Below are 17,513 nucleotides of genomic sequence, written 5' to 3' on the forward strand. Positions count from 1 at the left end.
TCAGCGTGTGTATCTGCCAGGACTGCAGGGGGAAAATAGTTCAGTCCTCCTTCCTTCTTTCTTTCCCTCCTTCCTTCCTTTTTTCCGTCAACCCACTGTGCCCTTGTTTACTGTGCCTGAAAAAGGAAAAACACTCAGGAAAGTGACCGGCATGACACAGGTCATACGGACACGTTACGGGCACCTGGATTACGCGGATCTTCGGAGAGCGTCATTTGACTCCCAGGCGTGGTATCCAAACTGGAGGATTAAGTCATTTAGAAGGTACTTGATTCCTATAACACGCAGTGATTGTGCTAACGTTCAGCTTTATTTCCTTGCCCAGAATGATTTCCATTGGCTGCCTTACAGATTAGCTGCCTAATCTCCTAACAAGAGCTCCTTGATCAAAGGGTCTGGCGTGGCCTGGTGTCTTGCTGCTGCCAAGTGACTGATTGAAGAGATGGACAAAAAGGAGACACACCCCCAAGCCCAGAGAGTGTGATTCATAGTCGATCCAACTTTCTCTGAACCGCCTGTCGTGACTTAATGGGAAACCCAGAAGAATTAAATGGGGGGGGATTACATTACCATGAATAACACACACACATACAAGTGATATTCTGTCCAAAGGGCTTCTGAGTGCCAGTGACTCAAACAAATATATTAACAGAGCTTACAGCAGATTCAATCAGGTTGAACGCTCCCAGAATTTATTTTGAAATAAGCTTAATATAGCCGAGATATGAAGAATGAATCTACCGGGGGCGGCAGGAAAGCTATCAACAGGCCGATGCTACTTCTGCCTTAGGCTCTGCGCGGCCGCAGGGCTCTGGAAATCTCCCCATCAGAGGCCCAGGGGCGCTCACCCCCCCACCAATCTTAGGGCCATCGTCACACCCCAGGGAGCTAATTCTTTTCCTGACTTCATTCTAACTTCTGGAAATCATTTCAAATGTGCATTAGCAAGGCACCAAGAAAACGCTAACATTTAAAAGCGCAAGTTACGTCGCTCCAACCCATCCATCTGTGGGAAACAGCAATTCAGGGGTATACTGGGGGCAAAGCCTGGCAGTTCAGAGAGCAATCTGCCTTACAGGACCTAGATGCGCATTCACTTACAATTAAGCAGCGATGTTAATGAGGTTACGGTGTGTGACGGGTTAACGGGCTGCAGCCAAAAGGCAAATATTGAAATGAAGGCGTTTATTTTCGAACCAACAAGCCTGAACCGAACCATTACAATATGTCCCATTAGCATCCTCGTTATTGGGCAAAATAATTTCATCTCTGGAATTAATTAAATAAATTGGAATGACCTGGAATCACTGCTGAGGCCAGCGGACGGGCAGCACCGCATGAAAGGCAAACTCATTCAGAGTCAAGAGGCCCATCGATTCCTGGAGAGGCTCCCCCTCCAAGTGGGCGGGAAGTGAAAGCTAAAAACACGATGCACCCAGGAGGACAGTGATGTGCCCTGAAGGGAGCTGGCAGAGGAATTTTTAAAATCAAGTCTATTTTATTGTTATTACTTTAAAATTGAAGGACAAAATGCTCTCGGATTGAGATACCTACCAGGTGGGGAAGTTCATCGTTTGGGAAACTCCGATTCGGTCCTGAGTGGTCCATGCTGATTTTTCCCAGTCACCTCGATTTTTCATGAAGATGAACAGAGCATTCGAAAGGAGGGATGAGGTCAAGGGATGTGGGTTTTTTTGAGGAGAATCAAAGGCACACCCTCGATTCAAATCAGGTCCAATTTGCAAGCATTTCTGGGCCATCTAATGAAGGGAGTGGAAGGAAGGGTGGCAGAGATCGGGCGCTACCCCAGGGCTGTCTGCTACACCTCAAGGGGCCCTTTAACCCGTTGCCTGGGGGCCCGCTGTCGCTTACAAGCCATGTCACCTTAGAAATCCATCTATAGCCTCTGTGTCCCTCACTTTGTTCACCTATAAATCAGGGATCCTTGTAAGAGCCTCTCTCCTAGGACTGCCACGTTCCCTGCAAAGAGCAGACACACACAAAGCACGAAGCACAGTGTCTTCAACGTAAAGCCTCGATAAAGATGAGTCTTGCCCACCCCACGGCTTGAATCTGGCAGATATTCCAACAGGCCTGGTAATTCTTTGCAAGAACCGTTATGCCCAACTTTTCTAGCTGACACCTGCTCCCAATGTGTTCCGTGGACCATCTGCACCAAAAGAACTGGGGTGGGAGGGGCTTAGTCTAACAGACAGACTCTTAGACCGCATCCTAGATGTACCGAACAAGAATCCAGAAGGAGGCCTGGGAAGTGACTTTTTTTTTTTTTTTTTTTTTGTCTTTTTGCTATTTCTTGGGCCACTCCCGCGGCATATGGAGGTTCCCAGGCTAGGGGTCGAATCGGAGCTGTAGCCGCTGGCCTACGCCAGAGCCACAGCAACGCAGGATCCGAGCCGCGTCTGCAACCTACACCGCAGCTCACAGCAACGCCGGATCGTTAACCCACTGAGCAAGGGCAGGGACCAAACCCGCAACCTCATGGTTCCTAGTCGGATTTGTTAACCACTGCGCCATGACGGGAACTCCATGAAGTGACATTTTTAAAGTTAAGTTCATGATTGAGTCTTAGGCACCCGGAAGTTTGGAGAATTTCTTATTTCAACACACAGGATGGCAACAGTGGAATCGCAAACTTTTCTTACACAAATTCGCTGCAATCCCACAGCGTCAGACACTGTGGGATCATAAGGGATATAACGATGGACCCCGCGTGCTTGTGAACAGTCTCTCACCCCGTTTTCTAGGCCTGCGCCGCTCTGGCTGCCGTTCAGCTGCTGGAACGTGCTGTGTCCAGACAGGACCGTGCCTGAGAGTCCTGATGACACCTACTGTTTGCTTTCCTCCTGGCCTGAGGCCCGTCTTCCACCAACAGCCAGCTCCCCCTTTCATCCCTAATTCCAACCTCCCCTCCCCAGGGAAAACCCTACCCCTAGACGAGGCTGGAGTGGCCTTTTCTAAGCCACACTAGTTAAGCCCTTACACTCTGCCACAGCAGTAACCATCTCGTGATTATTTAATTACGAGATTGACAAGAATGACAGAAAGACTGTCTTCCCTGAAAAGTGACAGAGGGTACGGACTGTTCCCTCCTTATCCACCGTGCCCAGCATGGCGGGTTCACGGACTCAACTATGTCCCTCGCAAATTCCTATGTGGAAGCCCTACCCCAACGTGACACCACTAAAGAGGTAATGAAGGTTAAATGAGTTCATAGGATGGACCCTAACCCAACGTGATGGTGGACTAGTAAGAAGAGCACACACTAGAGACACGTCTAACCCGCCGAGGGATGGCCACGTAAGGACACAGCACCAAGGCTCAGAGAGGCTGCAGGAGAAACCAACTCTGCCACCACCCTGACCTTGGACTTCCAGCCAGAAAGAAGGAAATTCCGGTTGTTGAAGCCACCCAGTCTGTGGTCCTCTGTGGTGGGGGCCCTGGCAGCCTGACACAGAACCTGCTCCAGAGCTGGGGCTCAGTGACCGTTCAATGGCCAACCGCGACTACGAGGCATCGTGGACTATGCCTGGGGAAGTCAGACCAAAGAACTTACAGGTTAAAAGAAACAAGGGCCAGACGTTCCCCAAGCAGAAGGCATGACGGTCGTGCAGGGAACAGCCTTCTCAGAAAGCAGAGCTTGGAACACGCCCTGGAGCTTGATGTCAGAAGGAGACTCACTGGCATGTGGAGGGACTGGGTGCCGACATGGGCGCCAGGGAGGATCCCGTGGCAGGAGCTTTTGGGCTGCCTGCTCAAAAGCCATCATTCCCGCCGCCGTCACCCTCACGAACCAAATTCCTGCACCCCTGAGCTGGGACCAGGACTGTGGCCTACTCCAAACAGCTCTCCTTCTGACTCCTGCAAGCTGCACCCCCGGACTGAATGCCGCCAGGAAGGAGGAGGGCCCCGTTCATGAAAGCACTCTTGCCAGCCCCGGGGGAGCTGAGGCCCAGCTTCCCTCGGAGGCGGCGCGCGATGTCATCACCTCGGTCTCCGCTTAACATGACCATGAAGACTGAATTCCCACGTGGCTCGCCATCTGCTTCTGGAAATAATCTCATTTTTAATAGCCTCACTGGACCCCACTATACATTGCCCTGAGTTAGAAAACGCCTTCCGTGCCATGCAGCCTTGTCTCCTTGCAGCTCTGCCACTCCAAAGCTGGCTGACGTTGGCAGTCACTTAATTCAGCCACAGTTTCCTCATCGGCCAGTGAGGAACCATGGATAAGCTGGAGAAGGTGTCCACTGAAGGAGGCGGTCGGGAAGATTAAATAAGATAAGGGAGGCGCCACGCGCAGCCCGGAGCTGTCAATAAATCCTAACTACGGCTGCACTGTTATTAAAGAGTCAGATTTGACTATTAATAATTAATTAATAAATGTCCACGTTTACTGAAAGATGGCTCCTGTTGAGCAATTACCATCAGAAAGAATACTACTATCGGTTCTCTGTTTCCTTACCAAAATATTTGCTCTCAAAGCTCAATTTTTTATTCATGGGAAAGAGCATGTGCCGGATCTTGGTCAAAACATGCAAATCAGTTAATTCACAATTTTTTTTTTTTCCTGCTGAAAGCAGGAAACAAGGGTTTCTGCATGTGAGGCTTCTCCTCTTGTAGTAACCTCCAAGCCCTACAACCGCAGGCTTTAAAAGTGAGGGAGGTGAGTCTAGGTAGAGATTATCTTTCATCACAGTGGGTTCTAATAATAATCCCTTCTTTGACAAGAAATTTATGGCAGGCTGCTGAAACGTTAGTTTATTAATGATTAAAGTATCATCTGTCCTTGATACAAATAAACAGGGTTTTTGATTCATAAGCAGAGAGACAGGGGACCTACTGAGCCCTGGGAGCTATACAATTTATCGGCGTTCAAGTCTCATCAATGTATTTTCAGTATATCCAAGGATTCTGACAAGTTCCTGTTCTGAGGATGGATGTTCCCTCTACAACCCAGGGAGCACAAAAGGTGAGGGCTGGTCTTACAGGCTTAAAGCCTCCATTATCACCGAGGATTTAGTATGGGGAACTGCCCTTGTACCCAGATTTTCCTATTACAGGATTGGGTACATTCGATATGGTACCTGGGACGTGGCAACCACTGAAACATTTCCACATCAGGGTCCAAACAACTGATGAAGGTGCATACTGGGAGTTCCAACAACCAAGCAACGACCGTCAGAGTTGGTGGACTGTTTTCACACGTATGGGGTTTGGTGCCAGTACGGACACCATGGAGGACCTGGGGCCAGAGGAATAACAGCCCGCTAACACACTGTGCAAACTACTTATAACACAGTTTTCTGTTACTAAAAGCTAGGAGCTCCTGTTCTTAAAATGATTGCCATCTTTAGTGTTTGAAAACATCCCTTCCTTCAGCCCTAATACCTGAACTGACACAAAATATTCATTTTCTAATTGGAATATGCTCTCTGAAGAATATCATTTAATGTGGTTGCATTTGATTTTTTTCTTCTTATCTGAGATCAGCAGGATAGACTAAATTAAGGAAGAAACAACAGGCAAGTTGAGAGCACAGGCTACTGGCAGGAGGGCAATTCTGGCAGGCACGACAGCACAGGACTCGGAAGTGACGCCACTAGATTCCTGGGAGAAATCAAAAAATTGAAGGGGTGTATACAAAGTCTAAGCGGAGGTCCCAAAGATAAGCTTCCCCTGTAAATCTCTTTTGGGGGACAGGTATCTGGGAGTCCCGTGAGGGGTGGGAGAGGTTCACTGTCAAGGCAAGCAGGCAGCCCTGTAGGTGGCAGCTCTCAACGCCAATAGCAGGTGGACAATATTCCATTCCACCTCTCCTTAGTCTCAGAAGGCAAATGACACAGCAGGGCAATGTGCTCGGGTAAACACAGCAAAACTATTCCCCAGCCTGCCTTGCAGCCAGGTGGAGTCATGTGACACAGCCTCGTCCAATGAGATGTTAGCGAGTGCTGAGCTGCGCCTCCGTCTCTGGGAGACTCCTTACAGGGCCGACTCAGCAGGAAGGCTCATCCCACCTTCTGCCTCCTGCTTTCTGTGGCTTGGGCTCACACGGAGCTCAGTGGAGGCGCTGCAGGAGGCATCTTGATCAAGAGGCAAACTTTGGAGGACTGAAGCCAAATGGCTGAGAAGACAGAAAAGAAAATTACGAAGAGTCTTTGATGTCTTTACGGGACCCTCCTCTCTGTCCTGGACTAGCTGCTTTGCCCTAGACTTCTTTTAAGTGAGAACATAAGCCTTTCTATGTTTAAGCCAAACTCAGGTTTTCTGTTTTATGCCGCTGAACCAAGACCTAACAGAAACAGTGACATTTTTGCTTATCTCTGATGTCTGTTGCTGTCATGTGACTCTAAAACTGACTACATACTGTCTTAACACGTCTTTAAGATATTTTAACTCTCATCCTTCTGCTGAAAACCTATTCAAGTCCTTCTTTTACCTTAACGGGAACGAACAACAAGGTGTGAGACCAAGGAAAAGTTACGATGAACAAGGACCACACATCCGCACACCCCAGTTTGCATCTTAGCACCAAAACCCACATGTTCTTCCTCCTTGAATCTGCCAGCGGAGATCAGGAAGATAATCGCAGTCATCTCACTGTAAACCTGTCACTCATAAATTTATCTTAATTTCACTCAAAAGTGGTTTTTCCCACATGCTTTTCAAGTGTACGTTTCCTAAATTCAATGTATCCTGCATCTGGCGGCATTTCTTTTGACATGTTATAAATAATTCTCGAGGTCCAACACAATGAGGTTTTGAACAAAAGCCTGTCTTTTTCTCTATGACCAAGATTGACGGAATTAACCAACAGTAGAGCCCATTAATTCATTTCTCTGTAGGCAAAGGAGCATCACTTTGGTAAAGACGAGGAATGTGCACACACATCTGATTTTCTTCTCTGTCTGGGTCCAGGGCAAAGTATACACTCCCACCTTCCACAAGGTCATGTGACTGGTTCTGACCAGTAGGCTGTTTAGTGGGAGTGACAGGTGACATTCCAAATCAAAGCATACAGGCGCTGTCGTGACCATCTCCAGTGGTGAGCAAGAAGGCCACCTGTGCCAGACGGTACAGCACGAGACAGAGGAGATAAAGTCAACCTGGGTCCCGGAGTGACTGTGCGTGCAGGGACTCTGTCAACCCACACGGGGCACAAAGTGTGAGCAAGAAATAAAAAGGGTGCCCTGTGCTTGAATGGCATCCTCTCCCCACTCACCCCTTACCCCCACACACACAACACACACGTACACTTCCTTACCCACACACACACAGCACACACGTACACTTCCTTACCCACACACACACAGCACACACGTACACTTCCTTACCCACACACACACAGCACACACGTACACTTCCTTACCCCCCCCACAGCACACACGTACACTTCCTTACCCACACACACACAGCACACACGTACACTTCCTTACCCCCCACACACAGCACACACGTACACTTCCTTACCCACACACACACAGCACACACGTACACTTCCTTACCCCCCACACACAGCACACACGTACACTTCCTTACCCACACACACACAGCACACACGTACACTTCCTTACCCACACACACACAGCACACACGTACACTTCCTTACCCCCCCCACACAGCACACACGTACACTTCCTTACCCCCCCACACACAGCACACAAATACACTTTTATAACAGGCAAGAAAATGTGTTTGCTACTTTGCTTCTACCATTTTATCATTTCACGACTGGTTGTGGCTACAGACGGAGCCTGGACAGATGGCCTCTGGGCCTAGACGCTCCCGACTCCCAGGCCCCTCACCCAGGTTTTAATGGAGCCTCCCACCTTCACTTCCTCTGCATTAAGAAAGACAGAAAATGAAGGTACCTGGAGGTTATTGTCCTTCCTTCTCGCAGAAACGCCTTCACTGAGCCATGATTCAGGGTTATTCCAATGGGGGGGGGGGGCGGTGCTGATATAAGAACCGTCTAATCTAAATGCATTTCTGTGTCTTTTGTAAAACCACAGGTGAGCATACCTTTGCTTGCTGGTTGCCCAAGGCCTCACGTGTGGACCTGGGAAGGAGGCGCCTACTGAAGTTCAATTTCAGGGAGAACATCACCTCTGCAGATGGGCTTGTGGGACATAGTTTTGATTCCCTGCCAATAGCAAGCAACGTGGTTTTCTTCCAGCCTCAACTGTAAGGGAACCTAGGCCCAAACTCAAGGTCCAACCACAGAAACAGGCTTATTCTACATTTTCACAGTGTCCACTCCTGCCTTCTTCAGATTGTCGCTCTTTGTTCTCTTAATTTTCAGACCTGCCAAGGGATTTTAGGTTGAAGAACAGAGTCCAGCGAAGTTGGGAACTCCGCCCTCACCCAAACGCCCGCCTCCAGGAAAATGGCATCAGGAGGTCATTATGTCAGCATCACGTAGAGAGGGGCTGAGATGCACGAGGGCTAATTGGCACCTGCAGCTCACAGCCTGAAATACCCAGTGCTGAAGGAAAGTGGGAGATTTCTCTAGGAAGCATTAGTTCTAGAAAAATCATCAAGATTAAGCTGTTTGGAGAGGCTTTCGGACAACTGGCTTTAAGCAAAGATGCAAATTGATGAAAACAGTTCTGCCAGTCCTTGGCTGATTCTTAAAAACAGAACAGAAACTTCACTTTTTATTTTTCAAAGTACAAAAAGCAACACATGTTCACATAAGGAGAAAAGAGGGGAGGAAAAAGCAGAAACAGTAGTAAGTAGTGCTCGCACCTACAGTGTGCTCTTAACTGGGAGGCGGGCACTATTTCAAAAGCCAATCTATGGATAAGGCCCTGGACCTGCACCAAGGCTAAACTGCTTATCCAATGTCACATCTCTCAGCCAATTAGTGAGGGGGGCAGAATTTGAATCCATGGCTATTTGACAAAGCTCATTAACTTAACCTTGATAATTAATTACACTTATCCCCCAGAACCAATGTGGATAGCTCACTGCGTTTCACGCAGAGTTGTTTTCTATGTGTGTACCTATATGTGTGTGTGTGTTTGTAATAAAAGTGGATTTAGACAGGACATGCAGGTTTGCAAACTGCTTTTGACACTTAAAATAAATCAAAGTTCTCAAACTCCATTAAGTTTTCTGAATATTTCCTAAGGCCTTTGAAAGCCTAAATTAATTTTACCTCCTCACCCACCCCTCAACCACCCACGCAGCTGACAATGGTGCTCTGTGTTTGAGTGGAAGATGTGACGCTCGTGAGCATCTCCAACGGCTGAAACAGGTGAGGCTCACATGAACTCGCGGAAACGCCCTGCAAAGGCAGGGCATGCTCATCAGGACCCGGACAGCAGGATGACCTGGAGATGCGCGCAGAGGCCCTTTCCCCAGTCAGAGACCCAAGGTGAAAGTCAGCACTGGCAAAGGACCTTGCGTTTGCATGCCAGAAACAAAGCCAACTCTTTGCTTCTTTACCCCAAATGAGCGGTTTTCGTGGGCACTACTCTTGCCTAGGAGCAGTGACTAATACATCTGCTATCAGCAAATGTGTTTGAAAAGCACATAGGTGGGAGAACCAGGGTCGAAGCCACAAAGTTTTAATGCCTGGAACCAAAGCTCAGAATCAAGACTGTGCTTAAGCGAATACATGAATGATCACCCTTCGCAAGCGTCAAATAAAAAGCTGTTGCGTTTATGATTCTTGTTTCTGCTACTCTTCCTGTAGGATATTAACCCTGTCTGCTGCGACTGTTTTGTTTTTTCAAACTTAACTATGAATATGTACATGTCACTCTCTCAGACACTGACCATAGATAAGAAGCCAGAGAAACTGTGTTGGTGGAAAAAGAACTGTTGATTCTACTTCTTAGTTGCTACATATGTGGCTTAGAGCGAGCATGTGTGTGTGTGTGTGTGTGTGTGTGTGTGTGTGTGTGTGTGTTGACAGTAGCGAGAGTCAGAAAGACTGTGAACCAGGAAACACCTGTATTTAAATGTAAGTGTGGTGTTATAAATTTATATTGGAGCTGATCCTATCTATGAAGAGAGAGTCCGTGCTCAGTAGAGGTGCACTGGTAGCAAGATAAAGAAAAGGAACACATTCCAGCATCAAGTAGAAACACTCTGGGGGTCATCGCCCGTATTAGATTATCCAGTGCCCCTGACCTCAACATTAGCATCCGCAATTACCGCCTGCCTCCTCTTCGGGAGGGAAAACGTGCTTTGGCAATGTGCAGAAATGTCCTTTCCCACAGAGTCCTGGCAAGCACAGTCTGTGCAGGTATCACACACGTAGAAATCGGTCCACACATGCAAAGAGTTAGAAATCTTAAAAAATGCATCTGTGTGCCCCCCAAAACATAATGTCTTTGGACGTGTCCACAAGAATTAAATATTTTGCACTTATTCTGTGCTCACTTCTTATCAATGCACAACGGCTTACTGCAAGAGAAATACACTTTCTCAAATTCTACTCTTTAAAATTCCCCCTCTAAATAATGCCCTAAGTTTTCTTTCTAGAATCATAATAGATTCTGTGACAAGTGCCAAGCAGAGAGGCAGAGTGCTGAGTATTTTTGTGAGTTATTCAATCCTCACAAAAGTCCTTAAGGAGCAGAACAAGACTCACTGATGCTCTGAAGTGAGTTCTCAGAGCAGAGAACCACGTGATTTTGCCTGTGCCCCTCATTACTAACCTCAACGTCGCAGTTCGGTTCAACGCACACGTGCTGAGTCCCTGCCTGCTGGGTGCCATGTGCTGAGACAGCACAGGAGCAGTGACACCGTTTCCGTATAACGTGGTCACGGGGCCCTAAGAAGGGGCTACAATTCCTCCCAATGTTATGCAGCAGGACATGGCGCCGCCTGCTTCCAGGTGCTACCGTGGTCTCCAGGCTGCCTCCTCACCCAGACTCCTGCCCCCCTTCACCCCCCAGCCCAGTCCCCTCCAGCGAAAGGACATCGCTTTGCGTGCTGTCCAAAGTGACTATTTCAGGTTATGCAGGAAATTGCAACTGCAGAAACACAGAAACAAGGTAAGTTTTCAAATGCATCTCTTAGGGACTATTTGGGACAAAATGAACAGAAATAAACAATCCTCCAATATCAGGTGACATATTTTATACCTTCCACCCGGCACTGTAGGGAGGCAGCAGAAGGGAAACTGCTCCTAAATCTAGGTTTCAAAATCAGATGCTGGTATTAGAAAAAGAAGATTAACCCGGTCCCTTAACAATCAAATTTATAACTAGTAAAGGGTTATGAAAAATTCCATCTCGACGTCAAGCGCAGGAAGCACAAAGTCTTTGGAGGCGCGTAATGATAAACTACAGCTCGGGCAATAAGCCTGGGAAGGGAACGAGCAGTTCAAGAGTTCAGGCCGGGGGCGCTGCAGAGGTGTTTGGTTAAAGAGAAGGGCCCACTCCAGACAAAGGCGGGCAAGGTCGTCCTGACAGTCATTTCGTCTTCGTTACGACGCGGGAGAGCGAGGGCCGAAGGGCACAGGCCCCCACTCGCACACCATGCAGAGGTTCAAGGCTCACGGGGACATCAAAACATGCACCAGAAGCAAACGCCGGGGCTCCTGGCAGCAGGGCCGCGACACCTCGACCTGGGCTTCGCGACACAGCCCCGGCCGCCCAACGCACATGTGATACGACTGTTCTCCCCCACCCTGAGCCCTGCTATTTTTTTTCCCCAGTGTGAGTGATGGATTAATTAAAGATTACAATCTATCTTCCTCAGAAGACCAGAGAATGGGACTTGCAATCAGCAACTTAATTTTCTTTCAGGTAACTGCCAAACTTAAATGTGTTCTCGCAAATAAAGTAACGTCTCCCATCTGTGTGTGCAGCCTGAAATTCCCTGCTCCATGAAGACGGCGCTCAGGTTCGCCCTGCGACTCAACCCTCAGCCTGCCGTTTTCAGGACCCCGGGGGGAAGGTCAATTTCATTTACTATGATCAGCAGGGTCCTGAGAGATAGGCTGGGGCTGCGATGATGGGAAAGCGGGCCCTGACTCCACCGGTCGGGCCCCTCCACAACCTTCCCCAGAAGGCCAAGGGCAGTGGATTTCCATCTGGAAGCACCGTCCACATGGCAGCCGATTCCAACCCTCCCTCCCGGCTCCCAAGACCCTGCAAACCCAGCGAAACACAGCCTCGCCCCCTTCATCAGGCAGCCCTACCCATCCCTGCCTACCCCTACCCCCTGTGAACTATGGCAACGGGCAGCCAGACTTGACCTCCTGGCCCAGAACAGTTATAACAACAAAGTATAAGGAGACTCCCTTTCCCTGCCTGTAGAGGCATCTTAATAGGCGGATGTGCTTTCGGTTACAAAGGACAGACATGGTTCAGCCTCCTCCTGCCACCCCAGGTCAGCATAACCACTCAGAACGCAAGACACAAGTGCAAAGGGAGATCACACATGGAGAGGAGGAGACACAAAGAGCCACAATTCGTGAGGGTGAATATGGGTCCAGCAGTTACAGGCTTAGTGTCTACAGTCAGTGAGAAAACCAACTCCAGTACTTAGGAGCTATGTGACCTGGGATGGGTTATAGCCTAAACCTTTATCTGCCCACCTGGAAAACACACGTCACTCATCTTGGGGGTGTTTGGGGATTAAGGATTAAGTGGGACGATAGATGGACGGGTGCCTGGATGAATGAATGGACAGACTGACTGGTGGACGGGGGTGGGGGGTGGGGGGGTCCTGACATTTGATATTTTAAAAGACTTGGCCCGCAGCCAGCACAGAGTGACTGTCCAATACAAGGACTCTGGCATCTGGTGTCGATACACTGAGAAACCCGACCAGACCTCACAGACAAGGAAACGGAGAGGGAAAAGAATCCACACAAGCCAGAGGCAGAGGCACCCGCCCCTCCTTGTCACCGTCGTCATTCTGCTCCCCCCGCCCTTCCCCATCAGAAGCCAGGCCGTGGTGCGCTAAGTGGGCACCACCCGGGGCCTGCCTGGCATTGGCTGGGTGGCCCGGAACTGCACTGATTCCACTCTGAGACCGAGGGGAAGAGGTGCCTTGCACTGTCCTTGGCCGCTGTCTGCACCGGGAAGTTGCTGAAACAGAAGGATGGGGGCAGGACCAAAGGAGGGAGCAGATGGCTGGGGGACAAAGCCACATTCAAGGGTCCCGTGGATAGCCGACTCCTCAAATGGGAAAACCTCCCAGCCCAGCCTGAGACACGGGCCCCGGGGGGCGGTTTCTGTCTCAAGGGGATGCTCGCCCTCATTCGGGAACAACTCTGTCATCACGCGCTCTCCCCTGGCTGAGAACCTCAGGCCCTGCGATCCACTGTGGGTGGAAACACGGAGTTCCACGAAGGACAGGACATTTACCCGAAAAACTTCACTCAGACGGGGACACGGGTGAAGGAAACAAGCCACCGGACACCCCCTGACGTTCTCAGATGCAGGCACACTCCACGCGGAAACCGTCTCTGCTCTACGGCAGGATGCGCGTACTGCCAGCATTTAAACACTGCCTGGTGTATACAAGGCCCTGTGGTGGGTGCTTGAGAAATGCTAGCTCCTCATGGGGGGGCTTCGGGCTGTTGTGGGCACCCCGGGCACACGGAGAGCTAACAGTGACCCGACTTCGAGTGCATCAGGAGCAGGGCTAGACAGACTTCGCCTTTGGGACATCCCGGCCCACTCCCAGCTTCCCATCCGACGTCACCACTGAGGAAGCGGAGTCCTGCCCATCCTGGACTCTGTGCTCAAGGTCACAGCTCTGGGAAGTGACAGATGGGGTCCCTGTGACCCATGCTGATTCTTTTCTCTCCCGGCCGAGGCGGCCCAAGGAAAGGGCACTCCTGGAATGCCGGACGGTGCCCCACAGCACGGCGCATCCACATGCTGATTACGGGGGGAAGAGGTGGTTCCAGTTCCCCTCATTCAATGGCCTTCAGAAGACCCAGCCAAGGGAGGCCTTCTCTTCAAAAACGAAACATTAAGACACAAAGTCCCATTTCTGAGGGCCACCAATGTCCCCTTCCCCCTGTTTCAAGGTGGGTGTGCGTGTACATGCACAAAGCGCCACGGGGCAGGGTCCACTGCACTCCTCTCCTGATTCTCTTTAGAGAAATGGAATCCCGTACTTGGCTCTGAACCATAACGGTAAGTCGTCAGAGCCGCACACAAAGATGGAGAGACGATAAAGCAGAGTGATTACGCCTCTCGACCATCTCCCGGACTCAGAAAGAGGGGCCCCAGGAGGCCTCCGCCAGCCCTGCTCCCTGTGGCTGACCCCTCAGAGTCTGAAGGCTGAGGCAGAGCCAGCAGGAGATGTTATCTCCTTGAGCAAACGCTATCCATCCGCAGCCTCTGTCCATGACACAAGAAGTTCCAGGGAAGGATGGCTCCATGCAGGGAAGAGACAACACGGGGAGAGGGAGAGAATGAGACCACAACTAGCCTGGCAGCTTCCCCCAGCGGACATGAACTTGGGAGCGGGGGTCTACACTCATGACATAAAGCAAAATCATAGGGCACGCTCCCCAAATGTGGCATTTTAGACTAAGGGGCAGTTGACAACAGGCCTCCACATAAAGTCATCGTCTCTCTAGTTCACCTCCACTGCCTTCCAAGATCCCAGGGCAATTTTCTTGCTCTGGGCCATGTCCTGTTCCATTTGGGGTCAAACCAAGCCAAAACTATCATTTTCAATTTTGCTTAAATGATGGAAACTAGAGGCTGTGGATGTCCAAATAAAAATTGAGTTTCCAGAGAAACGTTCTACGAGTATCTTGACAGTTCTCATGGGGTTGTATCAATGAGTTCATGTTTAAAAAGAGAAGTGGGATTTACAATAAAAAAAAAAAAAGTGTTGATTTAGCACCTACATCGTGCCAGGTACTGTGCAAGCTGATTTATTCTGGTTGGTTAAGTTAATCTTCCTAATATTCCGAGAAGGAGAGGATCTTTCCAATTTTGATACAAGAGGAGACTCAGAGAGGTGAGCTCAGGTCCAGGCTGGAACAGCCAGCAGAACTGGGGTGTCCACACTTCAGAGGAGGAGCAGGAAGATAGTTTAACTCGGGGATTTCAGGATTCTAAGACTCACTTTCCCACTATGACTTCAAGGACAACTCTGGCTTATGGCCATCTTTCCAGGAAATCTCTTAGCCTTCATCTTTTAATTTTAGCACATATTTATAGGGCTGTTACATTGTATCTGACCTGATACTGAGGACTCGGGGCCCTCCTGTTAACAAGATCGATGCCTGCCTGCCTTCATAGGCTCAAGAAGAAGATGGATGTGACAGGCATGTGTGGAAGAGGGAAGGGGACCTAGCAAATTCTCAGACACCTGACTCAGTCCTCGAAGCCTCGGAAAGAAAGGCTTTCTAGAGGAACAACATTTAAGCTGAGACCTGAAAGATGACATGGGCTTAGCCCTGGAGATAACGGAGCCAGAAGGACCATAATCAAGGAAAGGAAAAAAACCACAGGTCTGCCATTTGGAAGGACCCACGTTCACCTGGCTATCACCAGGACCTGTCTTTCAGACACACAAGGTCACCTTGGAAAAGCTGTTAAAATAATGTATTAGTTATGCTACTAATTCATGAAGAATCTCAGACACCAAGTGTGTGTGAGGAGAAGCAGCATCTCTGTTCCAAAGGGGGAAAAGATGGAAGGCTGCCTGCAGGGCCAGCTCTGCATCACTCACCAACCAGCTCAAAGTCATCGGGCCACCTGGTCCATAAGGGTCCCCGACAGCTTGGGGACTTGACCACATCCATCCCAAGAGGCCGAAGGGCTGCCAGAGAAGAGGCCCTCCTTAGAGCAGCTCCTCTCCCTTGCTGGTTTCCCATGTGTGGCAGATGAGACAATAAGGGCAAATTTTGAGCCCAAAACATGTGGTTCAAGTATTCTGCCTCCCAGTGCTCTGTCCTGAAGATCAATGTTAGCATATAAAAAGGGATGGATGGATTCTCCATGAGTAAAGTAAATGTTTCATCAATGCTAGAGAGCAGGGACCTGAAATTCTAACCCCTGGGAAGAGCTGCCAGTACAGATATGCGCTGTTGCCAAATACAGGGAGAACCCATGAGTATTCGGCAACCGAAGGAATGGAGGGACAATTAAAAACCTCTTAAGGAAATTAAAGAGGCTAAGGCAGCGTATGCACTTCTATTGATTACCCACCACTTCTGCATGGAGAAGCCCAAATGGAGCGCCCCTCATTCCCCCCAAGGTTTCATCTTAGAAGCAAACCCTCCCAAACTCAGCATGGCCACAGAATCCCCTGGCAAGATCTGAAAAGGCAGAACCTCATTCCTGATCCAGAGATTGTGGCTCAAGAGACACAGTGGAAGAGGGGAGTCTCCATTTCTCATAAGCACCTTTATGTGGTTCTGATGCAAATCCAAGCTTTACAGATGCAGCCAAGGTTCAAGGTCACTTTCATTGCAGGGTGGAGCAATGTGCATTCTGGGGTATACTCTTGGCACTTGTCAATAAACATCCTGTTGTTGAGCATGGAACAATCTGACTGCAGTTGCAAGCATACATTTTTTAGATGTCGAATGTGCACACCCTTAATTTATACTACTGTACACTTCCCACTGCCTTTTTTTTTTTTTTGTCTTTTGACCTTTTAGAGCCACACCCATGGCATGTGGAGGTTCCCAGGCTAGGGGTCTAATCCCAGCTGTAACCTCCAGCCTACACCAGAGCCACAGCAATGCCAGATCCGAGCTGCACCTGTGATCTACACCACAGCTCACGGCAACGCCGGATCCTTAACCCACTGAGCAAGGCCAGGGATCAAACCCGCAACCTCACGGTTGCTAGTCAGGTTTGTTAACCACCAAGCCACAACGGGAACTCCCCCCCTGTTCTCTTAACCAGTGCTTTCCTCTTTAGACAGGTAGTTCACAAGGAAATCCCAGCATTCCTCGACCTACAGAATGCCTATTGTTACCTACCATAATATCTACAAAAGACTCTTGATATGGGGGCTGACTGGCTGATAGATCAATCTCTTTCTTTTCTCCTGCTTTGCTTCCTTGGGAAAAAGAACAGTGTGTTTTGAAAACATAAAAATGCATAACAGTAAACTCAGGGGCCTGAAGACCTAGATCACGTTCTTTTAAATTCAGCTGCTCAACATTCAAGAGTATCCCGCTGGTAATTTTGCCCAAAGAAACACCTGTACGTGGAAATCGAAGCTGAAATCTGTTCCTTGATTTTGCCAGGAGAGGTAACAAGGGCAGGGAGGTTGTGGGCACCAAGAGACGGAAAAATCACTGTAATTGGCAGGTTTCAACAATCTGTCTCTAATTATCCACCTTCAGACATTTGGGGAAAACTATAGGAATTGGTAGCAAAACACAAAAGATGATTTTTGGCATAAGGAAATAATGCATGAGATTAGGAAGCAGTGTAATAATCACATCCTTCACACACAATGGTTTTAACCCACCCAGGTTGCACAGTTCCGTCGGTGGAACCATCTCCGCAAAGGCGAGGTCTAGAGACGAGCTTCTCTCT

At 49.1% G+C, this 17,513-nt stretch overlaps 1 protein-coding gene across 7 annotated transcripts in view; it reads right to left on the minus strand.

The window, feature by feature from the left end:
* WWOX (WW domain containing oxidoreductase) overlaps positions 1 to 17,513 on the minus strand; it is a 969,209-nt gene that overhangs the window by 575,518 nt on the left and 376,178 nt on the right. Inside the window, exon 9 of one of the 7 annotated variants that reach the window (XM_021097057.2) lies at positions 4,753 to 6,142. The exons of the other annotated variants lie outside the window; for them this stretch is intronic. Within the exon in view, the coding sequence (XP_020952716.2) occupies positions 6,107 to 6,142 (36 nt within the window). The 3' untranslated portion in view covers positions 4,753 to 6,106. Of the gene's footprint in view, positions 1 to 4,752; positions 6,143 to 17,513 lie in introns of those variants that run through there. 7 annotated transcript variants of the gene reach the window in all.

Source organism: Sus scrofa, chromosome 6 (genome assembly GCF_054392235.1).
Source record: "Sus scrofa isolate SSC_HxYL_T2T_F1_AM1 chromosome 6, Sscrofa_HxYL_maternal_Yorkshire_Landrace_v2.0, whole genome shotgun sequence".
In the NCBI taxonomy this organism is placed as follows: domain Eukaryota; kingdom Metazoa; phylum Chordata; class Mammalia; order Artiodactyla; family Suidae; genus Sus; species Sus scrofa.